An 18,107-nucleotide genomic window follows, 5' to 3' on the forward strand; every position below is an offset into this window, starting at 1 on the left:
TTGCGGAATCCTCGATTTCTCATCCCATTACCGCTGCGTTGCTATTGCAATCCTCAATGACTGATTGACAGATTAATAACCAATGTCTCTTCTCTTTACATCCTAGTCGCACTATATCAACCCTGCCATTCGAAGCCCACCTTGTCTCACGACCCTCACGTCAGTGTGTTCTCGCTGCGGCGACTGTCTGAGCCACTTGATGAATTGCCCAGTTTCCCGAAAACAAAGCCGAGGACAGGATTTAGAACAAGACAGGCAGGTCAGGCACGTTGAAAAAATGGTTGCACAAGAGTCGTGGCAAGGCATGTATGCCGATTCAAGAGAAATGGTTGGCCTCGGGAGCTGATATGCAATATTGGTCCGGTTGTCAAACATGTTGAACAAGGCACAACTGCGACAACCGTGCATGCTGGCCTAAACCAATTCGATCCCAGACGGCTGCATATCCGACAGGAGCAGAGCCATAGTCATTGCCTACAGTGGAGAGCACGAAGCTTTCATAGTGGCACGCTCGGTCCGGATCCTCTTACCGTACGGACACCAAATATGCTCGTACAAAGTTTGCTCTTTCTCTAGTCGAAGGCTTTTGCTTCTTTCCTGGACTAAATGGTCGCTGTTTTACGTGCACCCTCAGACGAGGATAACTCGAAAGAACCAACCTCGCCTCTGTACATAACAAGTCCAAAATACTGACTGGTAGAAAAGCTGATTTGAGTGCACACTAGGCACTGGCCGATCCTTCCTTTGAAATCTGCTTCCTCAACACTTCAATTTGTTGCTTCAACCTTCTCCACAGAATATAATCGTCCAAGTCCTTTTCCTTCTTCGATGTCGCAACGGTTCCGTCACCTTCGATCTCCAAAAGATCCCACTGTTCCTGCAGCTCTTCATCCAGCTTATCCTCTCTGATAGATATCCTTTCCGCGTGATCGGTGTCCTTCTCCTGCGCGATACTCAACAGCGCACTCACAAATGCCTCTTGAATGTACGCGAAGGAAAAGTCGTCGGTGATCTTGGCGGCCGCCGTACATATCTCGTCGGGAAATTCAATGTCCTTGTTGTCGCTCAGCTTCTTCTGCCAATACTGGCAGTATTTGACCCGCTGCGAGAAATTCGGGTTGTCGAACAGATACTTCCTGTCGAACCTGGACGGGCGCTTGGCGATGCCCGGATCCAACCTGTCAAGATGGTTGGTGCTGCCGATCATGAAGATGCCGTCATTTTCAGAGAGGCCGTCCACGGCGTTGAGGAAGAAGCTGCGCACTTGGTCGGTGACGAGGCTGTCGAGGTCTTCAAAGACCAAGTAACAGGGCGCTTGCTGTCGGGCCTTGCGGAAGATCGTCTCGATGCTGTATTCGGGCCCCATGAAGCTCACCAGCGACTTCACGTAGAGCGTCGGTACGGGCGGGTCCCGGCTGTACAGGGTGTGCATAGTGGCCTTAATCGAGATTGTTTTCCCGTTCCCAGGAGGGCCATAGAAGATTGTACCTCGTTTCCAGGGAACGCGAAGACGATTGTACTGTTCCCTCGAATCGAAGAACCGTTGCACCGTATCCCTGAGGTCATCCTTGAATTCCTTGTCGAGGATCACATCTTCCCAGCGGGACTTCAGGATGCTGCGGTAAAGGAGTGGATCCTTCTGCCAGTATCCCTGGTTGAAGACCCAAACCTCGTCGTGCAAGACTGATTCCCACCGCCCAACCGTGGCCACCAAGGTTCGCGCCGCCCCCTTGTCGCCCAGGATATACTGGTTCCGAACTTGCGGGTACGACCCGAGACCGTCCCTGCCATCGGCAAAGTACACGAGAAAGGTCAGATTCTCCCATTTGTAAATGTAGCTTTCGAAAAAAACCTCGTCGGCGACGATGCCATTGCCGCCGTCCATGCGCTTGACAGGCGGGATGAATAGGGTCCATCTGAGCGAATCCGGCCAGATTTTGGGGTCGAGCTTGCTGCTCTGTTCGAGAACTTCGATAGTGGCCAACCCGGCTGCGGCATAGGCTTTCAAGTTACAATTGAACTCGGGGACGATGGTGATGGGAACACCCGGGTGGGCGTTGGAGATGGTGTCAAAGATGACCGCATCAGTATCGACGCGGGCCGCCGAGGCGTTGCGGAAAAACGCGCCGGACACTGATTCCACGGCTTCCTGAGCGTTGTGGAAGTCCATTGTTCCTCCAACGGCTCCTGGGGATGTTGATTTTAACGAGGTCTGCAAGCTCCGTAGTTGCGGCAGACACAAATCACAACAATAGTGGTGGGAAGGTTTCGAACATTGACGCGGATAACTAAAAGGTAGTACAGCTCTGCCAGGCACCAGCATTGATCAGCAAGGGAGCTCGAGAGCTTGGGCGTCGATCGCTCCCAAGGCGGGTTTCAGTTGCACAGCCCCGGATCCTGCGAGTTTGGGGGCCAAACCATTAAGCCTAGTTAAAAGCTTGCGGTGCGAAAGGCCATGTCCACGATATCTTGGGAGACATCTTCCTTCCTTAATAACGCCTTGACTTGGTCGTCGATCCACGAAAAGACCTTTTGGCGTGTCTCTGCCTTATTTTGCTGGTATGCGTCCCAGAATACACCATCACGTCTGACATTTTGAAGGGCTCCATCAATCAGCTTTTCCAGCTTTCCATTCGATCTGGTCCCTTGGTTCATGATTCTATGAATGTCGTCGATCATCACGACCAGCACAGAGCACAACATTCTCAGCGTCTGGAGGTCATGGGAAACGTCGTCCGACGATCGCTCGCCCAGAGATTCCACACACTGCCAGCATAAATTCCAGAATGTCCACATCTGCACGACTCGGACTGGATGATGCTCTTGTTCATGATACATGACAGGATGTATTACTCTGACAAATACCGCCGACTGCCACAGGGCCTCAGAATACCTCTGCGAATCGAGCAGTCGAAGGAACAACTTTCGCCGCAAATCAGGCCAAGGATACCGCCACAGTGGCCAGCTTCTCGTCAGTGCCAGGCGATGCATAATGTGTTTGATGCTGTCAATCGGGGTGTGCTCAAGTCCACTTTGAGATTCCAAGCCCATTAAGAACTGCTCGGCCTGGTCACTGGTTTCGGCAATTTCGGCGAGTATTGCCGGCTGCGTTGTATCGGTTGCCACGTCCTGTACAGGGTGGTAAAACATATCTGTAGCAGCGTCTCGGCCTCTAGAGCACAAGCTACAACTGCAGGTGAAGAAATACCTAGCTTTCAATTCTCCCTGCCTATTGTCGAAGGGTAAGGTCGTATCAATGTATGAAACCGTAACTTCCTCGCCTCTGGCGATTGGTCTCAAGGCATGAACAGATATGTTTCCGTAAGGTGGAAATTCCTCTCGACTGCTCGTTGGCGGAATGTCAAATCTCACAAATGCATTTGGATCACAAGAGTGATTCATAAGGGCTGGCTTGGGATGGAGAATCGATCCCAAGGGGTCGTATGTCGGATTTGTGAGAGTGAAGGAGTTGACAAGCAACTGACGAGTTCTCAGTCTTCTATTTTTCTTGGACGAACCCTAGGGGCGTGCTTACCACACAAGCTATTCGCAGTATTGTCTCTTCACTATGGTTGGTACCACAATAGGATTTGATGCCCTTCATCATGATGAAGAGATCTTCCCTGAGAAAGTCCTCCTGATGACTCTTCAGCGCCAGAAGTTGATCCCATTCGGAATGAGGAAGAAGATTTGCTTCGTGCTGCTTCAGGAGTCGAATGATGGATCTGGATGTGCTTGGGAGTATTCGAGGATGCAATCTGCCATAGAGCTTACACTCCAGACGATGATACTCTGACCAAGCCCGAGTCTGGCACTTCTGCACATGACGTTAGCACTTCCGATTCCTAAGCTCACCCCCGAAGAGATCACGGCAGTGAGACGCCCAACCTACCCGGTGACAGAATTTGACCACCTTGCATCCGCCGCACGTCTTCAATGTCTGACCGTTGGGGATTTCAGGACGAAGACTAGCATCCCCTGGCGAGCTGTAGCAATAATAACAGCGGGTTTGCAGTTCTGAGGTCTCCAGTGCCACCATCAGCGGCCGGGAAACGAAGACGACCTCTGACCTGGGTGCGATATCCTGTGCTGCGAAAATACCATTCCCGCGACCTGGTACCTGTTTTGTGTAAACGTTTGTGGCGTTGATTTGTTGCTTCAAGGGGGTTGTCATGGTGAAGAGAGGAATACTTGTGGCGTTATCGAAGGCCTTCGATATGGCTCATACTCGAGCTCGAATATTAGCTTATTTGCCTCAACCTCTTTTAGAGTTGAATATTTCAGGCAATATCCACTCTGATGCAGCGTTCATCCTCCCTGTCCAGGCAGATGGCTGACATTTGAAGCAATTGTGTGCAAACAATGAGAAACGCGACAATGCGCCCTGGAGACCTCGGTGGAAACGGCGTCGCCTTTGATGCCAAGACACAAGTTAATTAAACCTCGCCGTTTCAAACACGAGAATTTAACATTCCGTGCTAAAATCTCATCGGTGCCTTTCTGCACCTCTTCTTCATCCAACACTTCTTCGTCGTGGCCTTAACCAGAATGAAATATTCGCGTGCTCCTATATCCGAGTGCTCAACCAAAACATGGCTAGGCTACGTGTGACCCAGACACAATCAAGCGACGAAGGATGGTTCCATTGGGTGCCAGTGAAGCTTGCATCAGCGACGTGGCTATTGATCAGGTCACTATTCTACCAACACAAACTGGTTGGCAAAATCCATTGATCTGGAACACCTCAATCCCTTGGTTTGTTGCTTCAAAACGTCAGAACGTCTAACTCGGGCCAGTCTCTCCTCCGGGTCTTCGTTAGCTGCTGCGTACATGTGGCTTTTCAAGACCCGGCCATACCGACACCCTCAATCCAACTCAGCGCTGTCCCTTCTTCGCTTCCGCCGCCTCCTTAGCCGCGATCTGAGCTTCCGTGTGATGAGGCTCACGAGACTGATGCTTCTTTGCCTCCGCCGCCTCCTTAGCTGCTATCTGCGCTTCGGTGTGATGTGGCTCCCTGGATTCATGCTTTTTGGCTGCTGCCTCCTTTGCTGCAATCTGAGCCTCGGTGTGATGTGGTGATCGCTTATCGACCCAGGAGCCGAACTCGTCTTCGGTGCTGTCCCAAGGTCCGAATTCATCAGGAGCTTGAGCACTTCGGGCGTGGTTGCCCTTGGCTTTCGCCGCCTCTTTAGCGGCAATCTGAGCCTCAGTGTGATGAGGAGATCGCGATTGATGCTTTTTTGCCTCTGCCTCTTTGGCTGCAATCTGTGCTTCGGTGTGGTGCGGCGATCGTTTATCAACCCAAGAGCCAAACTCATCCTCGGTGCTGTCCCATGGTCCAAATTCATCTGGAGCCTGAGGACTGCGAGCACGATTGCCTTTGGCCTTGGCTGCTTCCTTCGCAGCAATCTGGGCCTCCGTATGATGGCGACGTTCAATGTCGGGAATCACCGCTCTGACGACTTTCGACGCCATAGAAGCCAGTGAGCCCTGTCTGCTGTCAGCTTCACGCGCTGCAGTTGTGTTTTGATATTGACTCACCACATATCTCCTCTCCACATCGTGGCCGCGAGCTTCAACTGTGAAGCCAGCACTGAGTGGTGCTGTGGCCAAAAGTCCAAAGACCAAAGCTTTGGTGAAAGAGAGTGCATGCATTTTTGCTTTGTGGATTTTGTTTCAAAGTAAACTGACCAGCAGTCTCGAAGAATGGACACGGAAGAAGCGAAAGAGTAATGGTCACAGACCTATTTTGAAGCCAGGTGGAATGAGGATTGGATATGGAGAGTTACTGAGGGAGTCCTGCAGATTTATATCAGACGACGAACTCTTCGGATCTAGCAACGCTTATGGTCTTTGCAGTGAGTAGGCCCCAGCAGTCCGAGACACCTCTCTCGGTGTGGCTACAAAAATTGACTACCCACTGGAGTTGTTGGAAGAGGGTCACATCACGGAAGCAGGAAATGCCTCATGGGGTCGAGGTCTGCCATGATTCTGCGACGAGCCGTGCATTCCGCGGCCTGAACCTGTGTGTGTTCTTCATCAATTTGCTAATGAAACCCAGAGTGAGACCCCTAAGCGCCTTCAAACTCAAGAGGTGCTATATGTACCACCAATACCTTTTAGCTTTGTGGGCACGTCGGTTTGCAAAGGGGGCAAGAGAACTGTGCTCCTGAGGGAGAAGGTCCTTGGGAAACCCGCTGGGTGCCCGCCAGCCGCACCTAGAACTCAGGCCAACCTCAATATTGGCGATTATCAGCTTGTCCTCCGCGCTAGCCGCATCTCTATATCACGACCTATGGTTTGGCTCTGGTTTCGCGAGCTTCAGCAAGGAGAAGATCTTCCTGTGAGGCGTCTCGAAAGGCATTGACTGTTGAATATTTCCTCCTTTGGTTAGCATGGGGTATCAAGTGTGGAGAATCCCAAGCATTCTCCACAACTGAGGCAGTCGTTTGACCACTTCCTCCCCCAGGCGCTACGCCATTCTGAAGCAGCACGCTGTGGCACGTCTTTCTCCTTCAGTCGCGACGTTTTGAAACTGGGAATGTGTTGCAGCCAAGGAATGGAATATGCCAAAGTTGATAGCAACTTCACGCGGTGTCCGCTTTGATCCATTTCGTGCATTTCATTCTGGACCGATCTTCGATGCAAGTGTTTTTCGACTCTTGCAGGACTTCAACTCTATTTTCCAGATCTATCTCTCAGAGCGTTTATCTCCTTCTACACAAAGCTGGGTTACGCTGACTGAATTTTTCCACTTGGACCTTGGAATGGATTGCAAATACCAACGGTTGACTCCCATCCTGGAAAAGCCTCGCGCCGAGTCTCTCGATTCCTGCTCGACACTGGGTGACTTGGAGGATTTGCAAATCTCATTGACATCTGGTCGGAGCGTCGACCATGTCCAGAGATTGAGCACTGTGCGCCCGTTTCTGGCCTCGAATTGGCTATGGATGGTCCATGCGGTTCTGCTCGTGACTTCTTGCACGTTATTCACCCTTTCTATCACAATCCGCTCATCGACCTTAAAACATGTGCGAGGGTTTTCTGCTTGGTGTAAGTAGTCCAGTCAAACTGGGTGCTATGCAGATCCAAACAAGGCTTCAAATGAACTGACCGAGCATGACAACAGCCCCTGCTGAGTCGGCCGTCGAATTCAACTCCGTGAGGTATAACATCACTACCAAAGGAAATAGATTCGTCGGCGCTGGGCCTGAGGTGGATAAAGCCTGGCGCGAGATATCGTACGATGGTGAGGGAATCCGAATTACTGAGGCTTATCATATTCGCCGATCTCTGATGAATCTTCGAAAAACAGTCGGAGACCAATGGATACCGAAATCTGACATCAAGCACCTCGAAATGCCGAAGACGTCGCTCAAAGTCAACCACCCAGAAACAGGTGAGGAAGGTTATCGAGTTGGGATGGAGGTTTTCCATCAGCTCCACTGCATCAATCTCCTCCGGCGAGTAACATACAAGGAGTATTACGAGCCGCTGGGAGGGGAGTTTGGAAAGGGGCCAGAGGAGCTTCAAAGACATACCGGTATGTCAATTTCACCTTTCTACCTCGGAGAGGGAGAACTGCGGCGAAGATCCATTTCGTGCTGACTGCTCTGCCATCGCACCAGATCATTGCATCGAGGTCCTCCGATTAAACATACAATGCAACGCCGATATAGGACTCTTCACATTCTACATGATCGAAGGTGATCCGTTGGCCTGGCCAGAGCTCAACTCGAAGCATGTCTGCCGGAATTTCGACCAGGTGCGCCAGTGGGCCTTGGAGCATTCGGTCGGAAATATGGAGGTTCTTTCTTGAAGACGTCTGCAACTCAGAAAAGTCCAACCTAGACTAGAACTTATTACAACATGATCAATCGCCGCTGTGTTTTCCCCGAAATTCAATCCGCTTGTATTGCTTTGCGAGCGTGGCACTGCCTTGTAAGAATAACCCTGGCTTGACCAGGCTGTTAGGCGAGTGTGATGTAGCTGGATTCGGGAGAGCTTGAGCGGTGTCGTCTCTCGTCAGATTGGCGTGAAGATCTGATACAGAGTTAGAATTCTGCTTCTTCATGCAGGTTAGGGAAGCCCGGCGATGTGGTAATGGAAACGCGTGGATAATGCAGCCGTTTGCCACGCCTCGTCGCAACCTACGTAAGTGCAGGAGGCTAGGTACAGCAACGATTAGATCAATCAGTTCTCAGTGATTAGATGTGGAACTTGTATCAGTCCGAACTGAGCTCTTCAGCTTTGAAACAAACCTTGAGCAGCGTTACAAAATGCATAAGTGGGCGATGTGAGAAAGGTCGCATGGTGAAGAAATAATAATGGAGTCGAGTTTCAGCATTGGCTGTACGGGCCCGGATCTAACGGTCATCAGGCTCTGATCAGCCTCGTCCGGCCCCCTGCATTCGAAGCCCCTCTGCCCCAGATATTGCGGAGTCGGCGCCTCCGCTAATGCTTCCTTTAGTGAGATATTCCAACACTTCAACAGTCTCGACTCCAGACAAGACCACTCCACCTGGCCAATATTGTGAATATGGCTCACAGACGTTGTAAAGCGATGGTGTTGCCAGCGGAACACGCGGCATCCAATGTGGCACCCGAGACCAAGAGTGCGACGCCCTTTTCAAGAAGACATGAGCTAGGCTCTTCGTCGACTACATACCTCGTACATCGACGAAAGCTCAAACGTGCAGGACGGTTTCATGGTAAGGCTCCTTGGCTCGAGCTTGACTCAGGCGCGAGAAGAGACATGCTTCTCATCCTCTGTGAGCACATCACTCTCCTTCTCGCCCATTGCTTCCACCTCCGGCCTTTTTGCATCTCATTGAAGACGGCTGCAATCCTGGGTCTGCAGTGATACCCTCTTACACTCTGCTACTGGCTTTTCTCTGTTGTTTTGTCTTATTGTTTACACTTGACATCATGTCTTTCTTGGCGGATGAAAGCACACATCCCATGCTCTCGCAGCACAGACTTCAAGATGAAGAGGAGGATATCCCACTCGAGGACAACGAATCCGATGTGACCAGAGTCTGCCCTACCACGTCGTTTACAAAGATGAGCCGTCTCCGAGCAAGAAGCCCCTCGGACATGTCGACATGGTCTTACAACGCTCCCAATCCACAAACAAGAAGACGCCAATTTGTCGCCGTTGTCTTGAGTTGGTTTCGTTGGGGTATGGTCGTGACGTTGCAGACTGTCATTTTAGTTCTTCTGTGGCGGCAAGACCGGAGAGGGACGGGAGGGGAAAGGGACCCAATATTGAGAGGCAAAACAGTTGAGACCGGAAGCGATATCAATGGCCTCTATCAAACAAGTGAGCACTTCGTCTCTTTACACCGCCCTCTGAAGTCCTAATGTGACTCCACATGGAGTATTTGAAGGCCGGTCTGGATGAGCCACTGATTGTCATTAGCATCCCACACCTACACATTCTTGAAGCCCGACCCTGACAGATTCATCCCCAACATGACGTCGAATGATAACCGGTTGGAGATACGGAGGAATTGGGATTTACTCATGCCGTGTAAGCCATCCTGGAAGACATTGACGATTCCGGAGCTTTTGCTGACTTGGACGACCAACAGTGGGCAGTGGCAGCGTTGCCATCCCAGACTATCGTGACCATCCGCTTCTCGGAGATCCAATTACAGACGACCCCATCCGTTCTGGGCCACTTTTTGAGGCGTCGTGGACGCACGCCCTGCATTGCGTTAGTCTTGACTCACTGTTCCCTTTCTCGAAAGCCTCAAGCTGACCGAACCAGTTATACTATACGGTGGACAGCTACCATCAACTCATCGTCAATGGACGCACGGACAACGACAACCCGCACCACGCAGCCCACTGCTTCGAGTACCTTCGTAACAGCATCTTGTGCAACCTCGACATGACATTGGAAGGGTCGATGTCGACGCCAGATGACAAGGAACGGGGCCAGCCTCACGTATGTCGGAATCGAGAGGAAGCTATTGCCTGGATCGAGGCGCGGAGGGTGGATGATTTGCAGGACATTGTTGGACCGTAGGACCGAACACAGAGGGATCTGGATAAAACTATCCGCACGTTGTAGAGAATTGAATGCTTCTTCTCTTGTTTCTACATATGAACAAATCATAATTTGCACCCTCGAATTTGGAGGAGGCGATGGAGGTGCTAATAATGGTAGAGAACTAAACGAAGAAAATTCCCCCACGGCTAAACTTCGGACGAAATTTCCACTCCGCAGTGTCGCCCTCCAAATTTTATTCCCCAGCGCCGCAGTTATTGACGGCAATCTTCATATTCCTGCGAGTTGGCGGCGGAGGAGGCGAAGGGCTGCGGAACACGAACACCATGGAGACACAAGCCAACAGGCCTCACCGGCCATCCAAAGAGAAGAAACAGCCCAAGAAAGGGGAGAAGAACGTCAAGGCCTTCGCCGTCGCAAGACCCGGGCGACTTGCAAAGCAGGCGGTGCGGTCCAGCGACATCAAGGAAAAGCGCCTCCATGTGCCCCAAGTCGACCGAATCCCAGAAGAAGCACCGCCCATCGTCGTTGCCGTCGTTGGCCCTCCCGGCGTCGGAAAGACGACTCTCATCAAAAGTCTGATTCGACGATACGCAAAGCAAACGCTGTCGCACCCAACAGGGCCTCTTACTGTGGTGACCTCCAAGAGAAGGCGCCTCACCTTCCTCGAATGTCCCTCCGACTCCCTCGCCGCCATGATCGACGTTGCAAAGATCGCCGATATTGTCCTCCTCATGATCGACGGCAACTATGGGTTCGAGATGGAGACGATGGAGTTTCTCAACGCCTTGAGCGTCTCCGGCATGCCCGGGAATGTCTTTGGCATTCTCACACACTTGGACTTGTTCAAAAAGCAGAGCACGCTCCGTGCGGCCAAGAAAAGGTTAAAACACAGGTTCTGGTCGGAGCTGTACCACGGGGCAAAACTGTTCTATCTGTCCGGCGTGATCAATGGAAGATATCCCGACCGCGAAGTTCACAATCTGTCGAGATTTCTCTCGGTCATGAAGAATCCCAGACCCCTGATCTGGAGGAACAGCCATCCCTATTGCCTCGCAGACCGTTTTCTGGACGTGACGCCGCCCACCGAGATTGAGGAGAACGAGAAATGTGATAGGCAGGTGGCACTGTACGGTTATCTTCGAGGCACAAACTTTCCAGCCGAGGGCGCGCGGGTGCACGTCCCGGGCGTGGGAGACTTGACAGTCAAAGAAATCGAAGCGTTGCCTGACCCCTGTCCAACACCCTTCCTAGACCAGGCGATCGCCAAAGCGACAGGAAAATCTCACCGGCGGAAGCTGGGCGAAAAACAAAAAGTTCTTTTTGCACCAATGTCTGATGTCGGTGGCGTGCTGGTTGACAAAGATGCCGTCTACATAGAGGTCAAGACGAATACGTTTGACCGGGACGCGGAAGATGCAGAGGAGAGAGGACTGGGCGAACAACTCATGATGAGCCTACAATCAGAGCGGAAATTACTTGGACAGGCGGACCTCGGTGTCCGACTTTTTCAGGGTAGCCGGCAACTCACGTCGGATGATACTACAGAGAACGATACTGGCCGGAAGACGAAAAGGGGAATTCGTGCCTTTGGTGACAAAGGCGACCTTGTTGAAGACATCGAGGAAGATGAAGACGAAGGATTTGTCAGTGGGGAGGACGACAGCGAAGCAGAGGATGAGGAGATCAATGACTTCCCCGAGCATATGGGAAGACCTGGATTTATCGCAAAAGATGAATCCGCGGAGCACGAGGACGAAGACAACATCGCATTCGCTGATAGCGACTCCGACATGGGCTCGGTATCGGGTGATGATGACGGCAGCAGGGACATATCAGCGGACGAGCTTGAAGGTGTTGAAGACGAGGAAGATGTCGAGGACGAAGACGACGATGGTGGTCTGCGCTGGAAAGAGAATCTCGCTGAAAGTGCTCGGAAGCTGCATTCCAAAGCAGTCGCTTTCCGAGCTGCCGACCTTTCCAAATTGATGTATGATCTCACATTATCCCCCTCACAAGTCATTTCGAAATGGGCAGGACAAAAGGTAGAACAGGACATGGTCGCTGGCGAGGATGAAGATGAAGACGACACCTTCTTCAAGAAAGCAAAGACTGATCAAGAGACCACCCTCGAGGACCGGCAGACGCCCAAGTACGATTATGACGCGTTGGCTGAGAAGTGGGAAGATGAGGAGCATGTTCAGTCGTTGAAGTCCCGCTTCACCAAGGGCTCAATTGCTACTGGAGGCAATGCAGATTCAGAGGCCGAAGGCGACGATGACGAGGACAATGAAGATTATGAGTCCGATGAAGGAGATGGCGACTTCGAAGATTTGGAAGCTGCGGCGGACGAGGATCCCGAAGCTGCAGCTGAGCTCACACTTGAGGAAGAACGGTCACAAAACGCCAAACGCAAAGAAGAGCTGAAGTTACGCTTCGAGGAAGAAGACCGAGAAGGCTTCGCGAATGCTGCAAAGACGGATATCGAAGCGACGGAGCAAGACTTCGGTGAAGACGAATGGTACGACGCGCAGAAAGCGATGCTCCAGAAGCAGATCGACATCAATCGGGCAGAGTTTGATAGTCTCGATCCCGTCTCACGAGCAAGAGCCGAAGGATTCAAGGCCGGGACGTATGCACGGATAGTGTTGGACAAAGTGCCCTACGAATTTGTGCGGTCATTCAATCCGAAGCTCCCTGTCATTATCGGCGGGTTGGCGCCCACCGAGGATCGATTTGGATTTGTGCAGGTTCGCATCAAGCGACACCGGTGGCACAAGAAGATTCTCAAGACGAACGATCCACTCATCTTCTCCCTCGGCTGGCGGCGGTTTCAAACATTGCCTCTCTACTCAATATCGGACTCGCGGACTCGCAATCGGATGCTGAAATATACGCCCGAGCATATGCACTGCTTTGGCACCTTCTACGGGCCACTTGTTGCCCCGAACACTGGATTTTGCTGTGTCCAATCTTTCTCAAATGCCAACCCAGGGTTCAGGATAGCGGCGACCGGGGTGGTGCTGAATGTCGACGAAACCACCGAGATTGTCAAGAAGCTAAAATTGACTGGGCATCCGTACAAGATCTTCCGCAACACGGCCTTCATTCGCGATATGTTCAACTCGTCTCTCGAAATTGCAAAGTTCGAGGGAGCAAGCATCCGCACTGTTTCTGGGATTCGAGGACAGATCAAGCGAGCGCTCAGCAAGCCTGAAGGGCACTTTCGAGCGACATTCGAGGACAAGATTCTCATGTCTGATATTGTTTTCTTGCGAGCGTGGTATCCCGTCAAGCCACATCGGTTTTACAACCCAGTCACCAATCTTCTGGATGCGCCTCCCACTGGCGCTGCAGATGCTGGGGAGGAAGGACAAGGCTTTGACGATGGTTCCAGCGGGTGGCAGGCGATGCGTTTGACCGGCGCTGTGCGAGCGGCGATGGGTATACCGACTCCATTGGTGAAAGATTCAGCGTACCACAAGATTGATCGGCCAGTCCGACATTTCAACCCATTGCGTGTGCCACGGACTCTGGCCGCAGATCTTCCATTTAAATCACAAATCACGCAACAGAAGGCACGCAAAGCACCAACGTATCTCCAGAAACGAGCAGTCGTCCTGGGTGGAGAAGAGAAAAAGGCACGCGATCTCATGCAAAAGTTGCAGACGTTGCGGAATGAGAAAGCAGAGAAGCGGGCGAAGAAGCAGGAAGAGAGACGGGCGGTCTATCGCAAGAAGGTGGCCGAGAATCTGGAGAAGAAGGAAGAGCGAGAGAAGAAGGAGCGGGACGAGTTCTGGCGACGGGAAGGCCGAAAGCGAAAGACGAACGAGGGTAATGGAGGAGGAGGGAAGCGCCCAAGACGATGATGTCTATCTCGTCTGTTAGATGTTATGAGCTATGCGACGTCAAAAGATGATACCCATTCTCCTGTGCCATGTATAGCAAGGCTGCCCATTTCACTAGGCGGGAGAACTGATGTTCCGCTGGAGGATCCCTAGACGTTGGTTGTCTCTTTGAAGCTACCATCTACCTACCTACCAGGTAGGTCCTCATCACTTCATTCAGGAATCAAAGGAAGTGGTTGGGTGGGAGCCCCTTGTCTCGCCTGCCATGAATAATCTCCTCTGTTGTGCAACACCAGATCCAATCCAGTTTCCCTGACGGAAATCACCACCCTCTACTCGGCACCTTGGTCTGACTCCCCCTTAACATTCGATCTCGGTTGGGGTAATCATACAAAAACCCCGTCTCAAGCTTCTCAGTATTTGCGGGTAGTACAAGAACACACCGAAAAAGACAAAAACAAGCTCCACATGTCAAGTGGTGGAGAGCTCGTATTCTCCCTGGACACTTTGTGTATGAAAATACTGATGCCGCAAGATCCTCCACAGACAGTCCATAGCGATGGAAGCCATACCTACTGTGCCGTGTCGTGCTCTGTCAGACTGATAGGATCTTCGTGAGATACTCGTCACTCTTAATTCTTACTGGTTCACGTTGCTATGATCAGGCTGCTGATGGGAAAGAGACAGGGCTCAACATGAGGACGGTCGCCAGCCGATGCTCACAACGAAGAGGTCAAGGATAGCCCTATCATGCCCCGCTGGGTTCAACGTGGTCTCACCCACCTCAAGCCTGGATCTGTCGAGCTCGAGTGGGAATTTTCCGGCCAAGAAGCATCTTGACTCCACGAAGGTGTTGTGGTCATTTCTACCGAGGACAAGGCTCCTACAGTGTCGCCAATGTCTGTCGCCATCCAAGAAACGAGCTCCAGTGCCACGTTGCGGACTGTCGCCTATGCTCAAGCGATCTGGCTACTTGCTGAGAAGTGCGACCTGGCAGCGGCAATAGCGAATCAAAGCGTGGTAGCATTGAACCGTCAGTGCTCGGATGTCTTCTGACAGGGTTTGAGTCTGAAGAGATACATGGCAAGTGGAGAACCTCCGCATTTTGCTGCGACCAGCTGGTGGATATGCTCCCCGGATTCCCCAACCTTTTGCCTTTGTCTGGGGCCATCCCTGGGCTGTCCACCCATGCACTGTGGAGGGAATCCTAGCTTGTGGTTTGAGGCCTGTGACCAATACGCAAGACTTGTCTGGTGTCTCCACCAACAGATATCATCGATCCAGGCCCAGACAAAGAGCTCTCCGTGCCACCGAACACTCACTAAACTTCCATCCATCCCATACCAGTGCGCCCTTCTTGCTTTTTTGCCTCTTGGCAGCTCTTGGTTAGAGCCCAGAGATCATTGATGACTCGACCTCGTATTACTCTGCGCCAGACCCGTAGAACCAACTCGATCGAGAAATGTGGAGGGTGGTGAAAGAGGTATGGAGAAGTTGGGGCAGTTTGCAGATTGCTTCGTTGGAGGATTTATCCCACAACAAGCGCGGGTCGCATCTCCAGCATATAACCTCCCTCGTCTCCCAAGTCCAGAAGTTCCCGGAAGTGATCTGCGTTCTTCCACGTACCTCGGTGTCGTCGATACCTTACTGCTGTTACGGCGCCTGATCGCCTTCGCCTTCGCTTCTTAACTTGCCTCCGGAAAGCAACTGAGCATCATTGAATAAGATGGGACTCGGTGTCTTGGAAGGTTGGTGCTTGATGTTTCCTTCTGTGACGCACTGTCATACTGCGAAGCTTCTTCTCGACACTGACTACTGGACGCTGACGGCTTCTTCAATGCAGATACCAAACTTCCGCATGTGCCTGGTACCGTCCTCCTGAACGACGAGGCTGCACATGCCGAAGCTCAGACAGCGAATCTCAAGCATGGAACGGGCAGAAACTCCCACATCGTGCTTTCTCCTCAACCGAGCGATGATCCAAATGATCCCCTTAATTGGCCTCTTTTGAAGAAGGAGGCCATCATTTGGATTCTCTGTTTCGGTTCCATGCTGAACGCGGCAACGAATGTACGTCCCTCCTGCAGCTGTGGTCGGGAGAAGTATTATGCCCTGCTAAACGTCTAATAGGGTCCTTTCTTGAACGCTTCATACTTCGCCATTGCCCAGGAAATTAAAACGGATCTTACGACCACGGTCCTGGTGTCGGGCTACAACATCCTCGCAGCCGGCTGTGCTGGGCCCTTCGTATGTGCCTTCAGCCGCAGATACGGCAAACGGCCTGTCTTCATTGTGTCTACTCTCTTCTGCATCGTGGGCACCGCAATCGGCGAGTCGAAAATAAGCTACAATTACCTCCTCGCGGCTCGAATTGTGCAGGGTTTCTCGACCAGCGCTTTCGAATCCCTCATTGTCGCGGCCGTGGGAGATCTCTACTGCGTGCATCAACGAGGCTTACGAATCTCGACCATCAACTTCATCCTGAACTCGGCCTCCAGTCTGGCTTCGATCATCTGCGGCCAAGTGTTCAACAACCTAGGACTTCTCTGGCTTTTCCACCTTTTCCAAATATTCCTGGTCATCCAGTTTGTCCTCATGTTCTTGTTCGTCCCGGAGACGACGTATCGTCGCGAATCCATCTACGAAACCGACATCGTCAAGGTTGAGACATTCGAGGAAATTGAAAAGGCTCACGAAGAACATCGTGAGCATGCCATTGCTGTCAAAGAGCTCAACGAACCCGCTGCCGCGGGCTCCTCCTCGCGCATTCCCCCCAAGAAGACGTTTGTCCAAGAACTCAAGTTCTACAACGGCGTCTTCTCTCATGACAGCATCCTCAAGTGGGTCTTGGGCATGTTCCTCACCCTCCTCAACCCAGCTGGATGCTACTCCATCATAGTCTCGGGTCTCCTTTGCGCCTGGTACGTCGGCTCAGCGATCATTCTGGCCGGCATCTTTGCGGGCCCGCCCTGGTTGTTTGATCCCGCCCAGATCGGCTACCTTGGAGCAGGGCCGTTCGTCGGCGGAATGATCGGATCCATTATCGTGGCAGTGAGTGGGGATCGAGTGGTGAAATGGATGACGATTAAGAACAAAGGGACATAGTGAGTTTTCCCCTGCTTTCTCAAAAAGGAAACTCAAAGACTGAATGGGAAAAAACAGTGAACCTGAATTCCGCCTGGTATTCATGCTTCCCTGCGCCATCTTTTCCGGCTTCGGCATGTTCTTCTTCGGCTATACCATGGCCCACGGGTCCAGCGCCGTCCTTTGCGCCTTCTGTCAGGGTTTGATGATGGTTGGTGTCCTCATTGGCGTTTGGTCGACCATGTCCTATGGGTTGGATGCCTTCCGTAGCCAGAGTAACGAGATGTTTGTGATGAACATGTTTTTCAAGGTATGGTAATTCTCCTAACAATCTGTCTGTTAGATGTTTGAACCAATATGCCATGGCTGACACTTTTAAAAATATAGAACTTTATGTTTTATGGCCTCTCCAACTTTGCCAACAACTGGGTCGCCGCCAAAGGTCCTGAGGAAATCGTGAGTCATTCATCCCTTAGCCTCAAGATTGTTCCGGAAAGGCCGCTGTCTTCCGCAGCTCCTGCTAGAACCAGTGAGAGAGAAAGAGGAAAAGAGAGAGATGTGCTAATGTCTTTTGCTGCTTGCAGATGTTCACGTTCGGAGGCACCACCTTGGCCATGTGTCTCCTCGCCATCCCCGTGTATATGTATGGGAAGAAGTTGAGGAGCTGGTGGACCAGGCATGATCTCTTTGTCTACTTCGGCATGCACTCTACCGGACCAGAGAGTCATATGGGTTAACTGAGGACTCGTTTGGAGAGGGCCACATGTAGGTGCAGGTGGTTTGGACCATATCCGGGAGCTGGAACTTCACTCCAAGCGGCGTACAGTGTACCTTTTGACGAGCCAACAATGGCGCAAATGACGTTGATGAGCACAAGAATCAAGATGTGTGTAATACTATTAGTTGTCCATATGAGATGCTTCGTGGGAGCAAGTGTCAGTTACTTCATCCCCTAGCACGAATCAACCACCGGAATTCGGAGTGTGCAGGTTTATCTTGCGTCCTAAGACAGGTGTTATTGTGGCCCAAGGAGGTCTACTTGATTGAAGGGCGGACAATGATAAGCTGATCCGGCAGATGTGTATCTCGCTTTCGTTGCATTTATGTCTGGCCCAGTCATTACACCTGGTAATCTGAGATGAAAGCGATGCGTCCTCCTT

At 51.7% G+C, this 18,107-nt stretch overlaps 7 protein-coding genes across 7 annotated transcripts; 4 read left to right on the forward strand and 3 right to left on the reverse strand.

Moving 5' to 3' along the window:
• Positions 1-721: 721 nt before the first annotated feature.
• Positions 722-2,170, reverse strand: Z520_07037 (uncharacterized protein; the record flags this gene model as incomplete). Its single annotated transcript, XM_016777536.1, has 1 exon — positions 722-2,170. The coding sequence occupies one exon, from the start codon at positions 2,168-2,170 to the stop codon at positions 722-724; it is 1,449 nt and encodes a 482-aa protein (XP_016631046.1).
• A 260-nt stretch (positions 2,171-2,430) lies between these two features.
• Positions 2,431-4,174, reverse strand: Z520_07038 (uncharacterized protein; the record flags this gene model as incomplete). The annotated part of the gene is made up of 3 exons (XM_016777537.1): positions 2,431-3,480; positions 3,536-3,817; positions 3,893-4,174. 3 exons carry the CDS (start codon positions 4,172-4,174, stop codon positions 2,431-2,433), a joined length of 1,614 nt encoding a protein of 537 aa, XP_016631047.1.
• Positions 4,175-4,875: 701 nt separating this feature from the next.
• Z520_07039 (uncharacterized protein) lies at positions 4,876-5,655 on the reverse strand (the record flags this gene model as incomplete). The annotated part of the gene is made up of 2 exons (XM_016777538.1): positions 4,876-5,490; positions 5,542-5,655. The coding sequence occupies 2 exons, from the start codon at positions 5,653-5,655 to the stop codon at positions 4,876-4,878; spliced, it is 729 nt and encodes a 242-aa protein (XP_016631048.1).
• A 1,112-nt stretch (positions 5,656-6,767) lies between these two features.
• On the forward strand, positions 6,768-7,819 carry Z520_07040 (uncharacterized protein; the record flags this gene model as incomplete). Its single annotated transcript, XM_016777539.1, has 4 exons — positions 6,768-7,053; positions 7,130-7,249; positions 7,316-7,543; positions 7,629-7,819. The coding sequence occupies 4 exons, from the start codon at positions 6,768-6,770 to the stop codon at positions 7,817-7,819; spliced, it is 825 nt and encodes a 274-aa protein (XP_016631049.1).
• A 1,109-nt stretch (positions 7,820-8,928) lies between these two features.
• On the forward strand, positions 8,929-10,033 carry Z520_07041 (uncharacterized protein; the record flags this gene model as incomplete). The annotated part of the gene is made up of 4 exons (XM_016777540.1): positions 8,929-9,322; positions 9,422-9,532; positions 9,594-9,718; positions 9,773-10,033. 4 exons carry the CDS (start codon positions 8,929-8,931, stop codon positions 10,031-10,033), a joined length of 891 nt encoding a protein of 296 aa, XP_016631050.1.
• A 308-nt stretch (positions 10,034-10,341) lies between these two features.
• On the forward strand, positions 10,342-13,884 carry Z520_07042 (uncharacterized protein; the record flags this gene model as incomplete). The annotated part of the gene is made up of 1 exon (XM_016777541.1): positions 10,342-13,884. One exon carries the CDS (start codon positions 10,342-10,344, stop codon positions 13,882-13,884), a length of 3,543 nt encoding a protein of 1,180 aa, XP_016631051.1.
• Positions 13,885-15,589: 1,705 nt separating this feature from the next.
• Positions 15,590-17,684, forward strand: Z520_07043 (uncharacterized protein; the record flags this gene model as incomplete). Its single annotated transcript, XM_016777542.1, has 6 exons — positions 15,590-15,611; positions 15,707-15,933; positions 15,994-16,967; positions 17,026-17,257; positions 17,335-17,403; positions 17,532-17,684. 6 exons carry the CDS (start codon positions 15,590-15,592, stop codon positions 17,682-17,684), a joined length of 1,677 nt encoding a protein of 558 aa, XP_016631052.1.
• Between the last annotated feature and the right edge of the window lie 423 nt (positions 17,685-18,107).

The sequence above is a fragment of the Fonsecaea multimorphosa genome (assembly GCF_000836435.1).
Source record: "Fonsecaea multimorphosa CBS 102226 unplaced genomic scaffold supercont1.14, whole genome shotgun sequence".
NCBI lineage: Eukaryota > Fungi > Ascomycota > Eurotiomycetes > Chaetothyriales > Herpotrichiellaceae > Fonsecaea > Fonsecaea multimorphosa.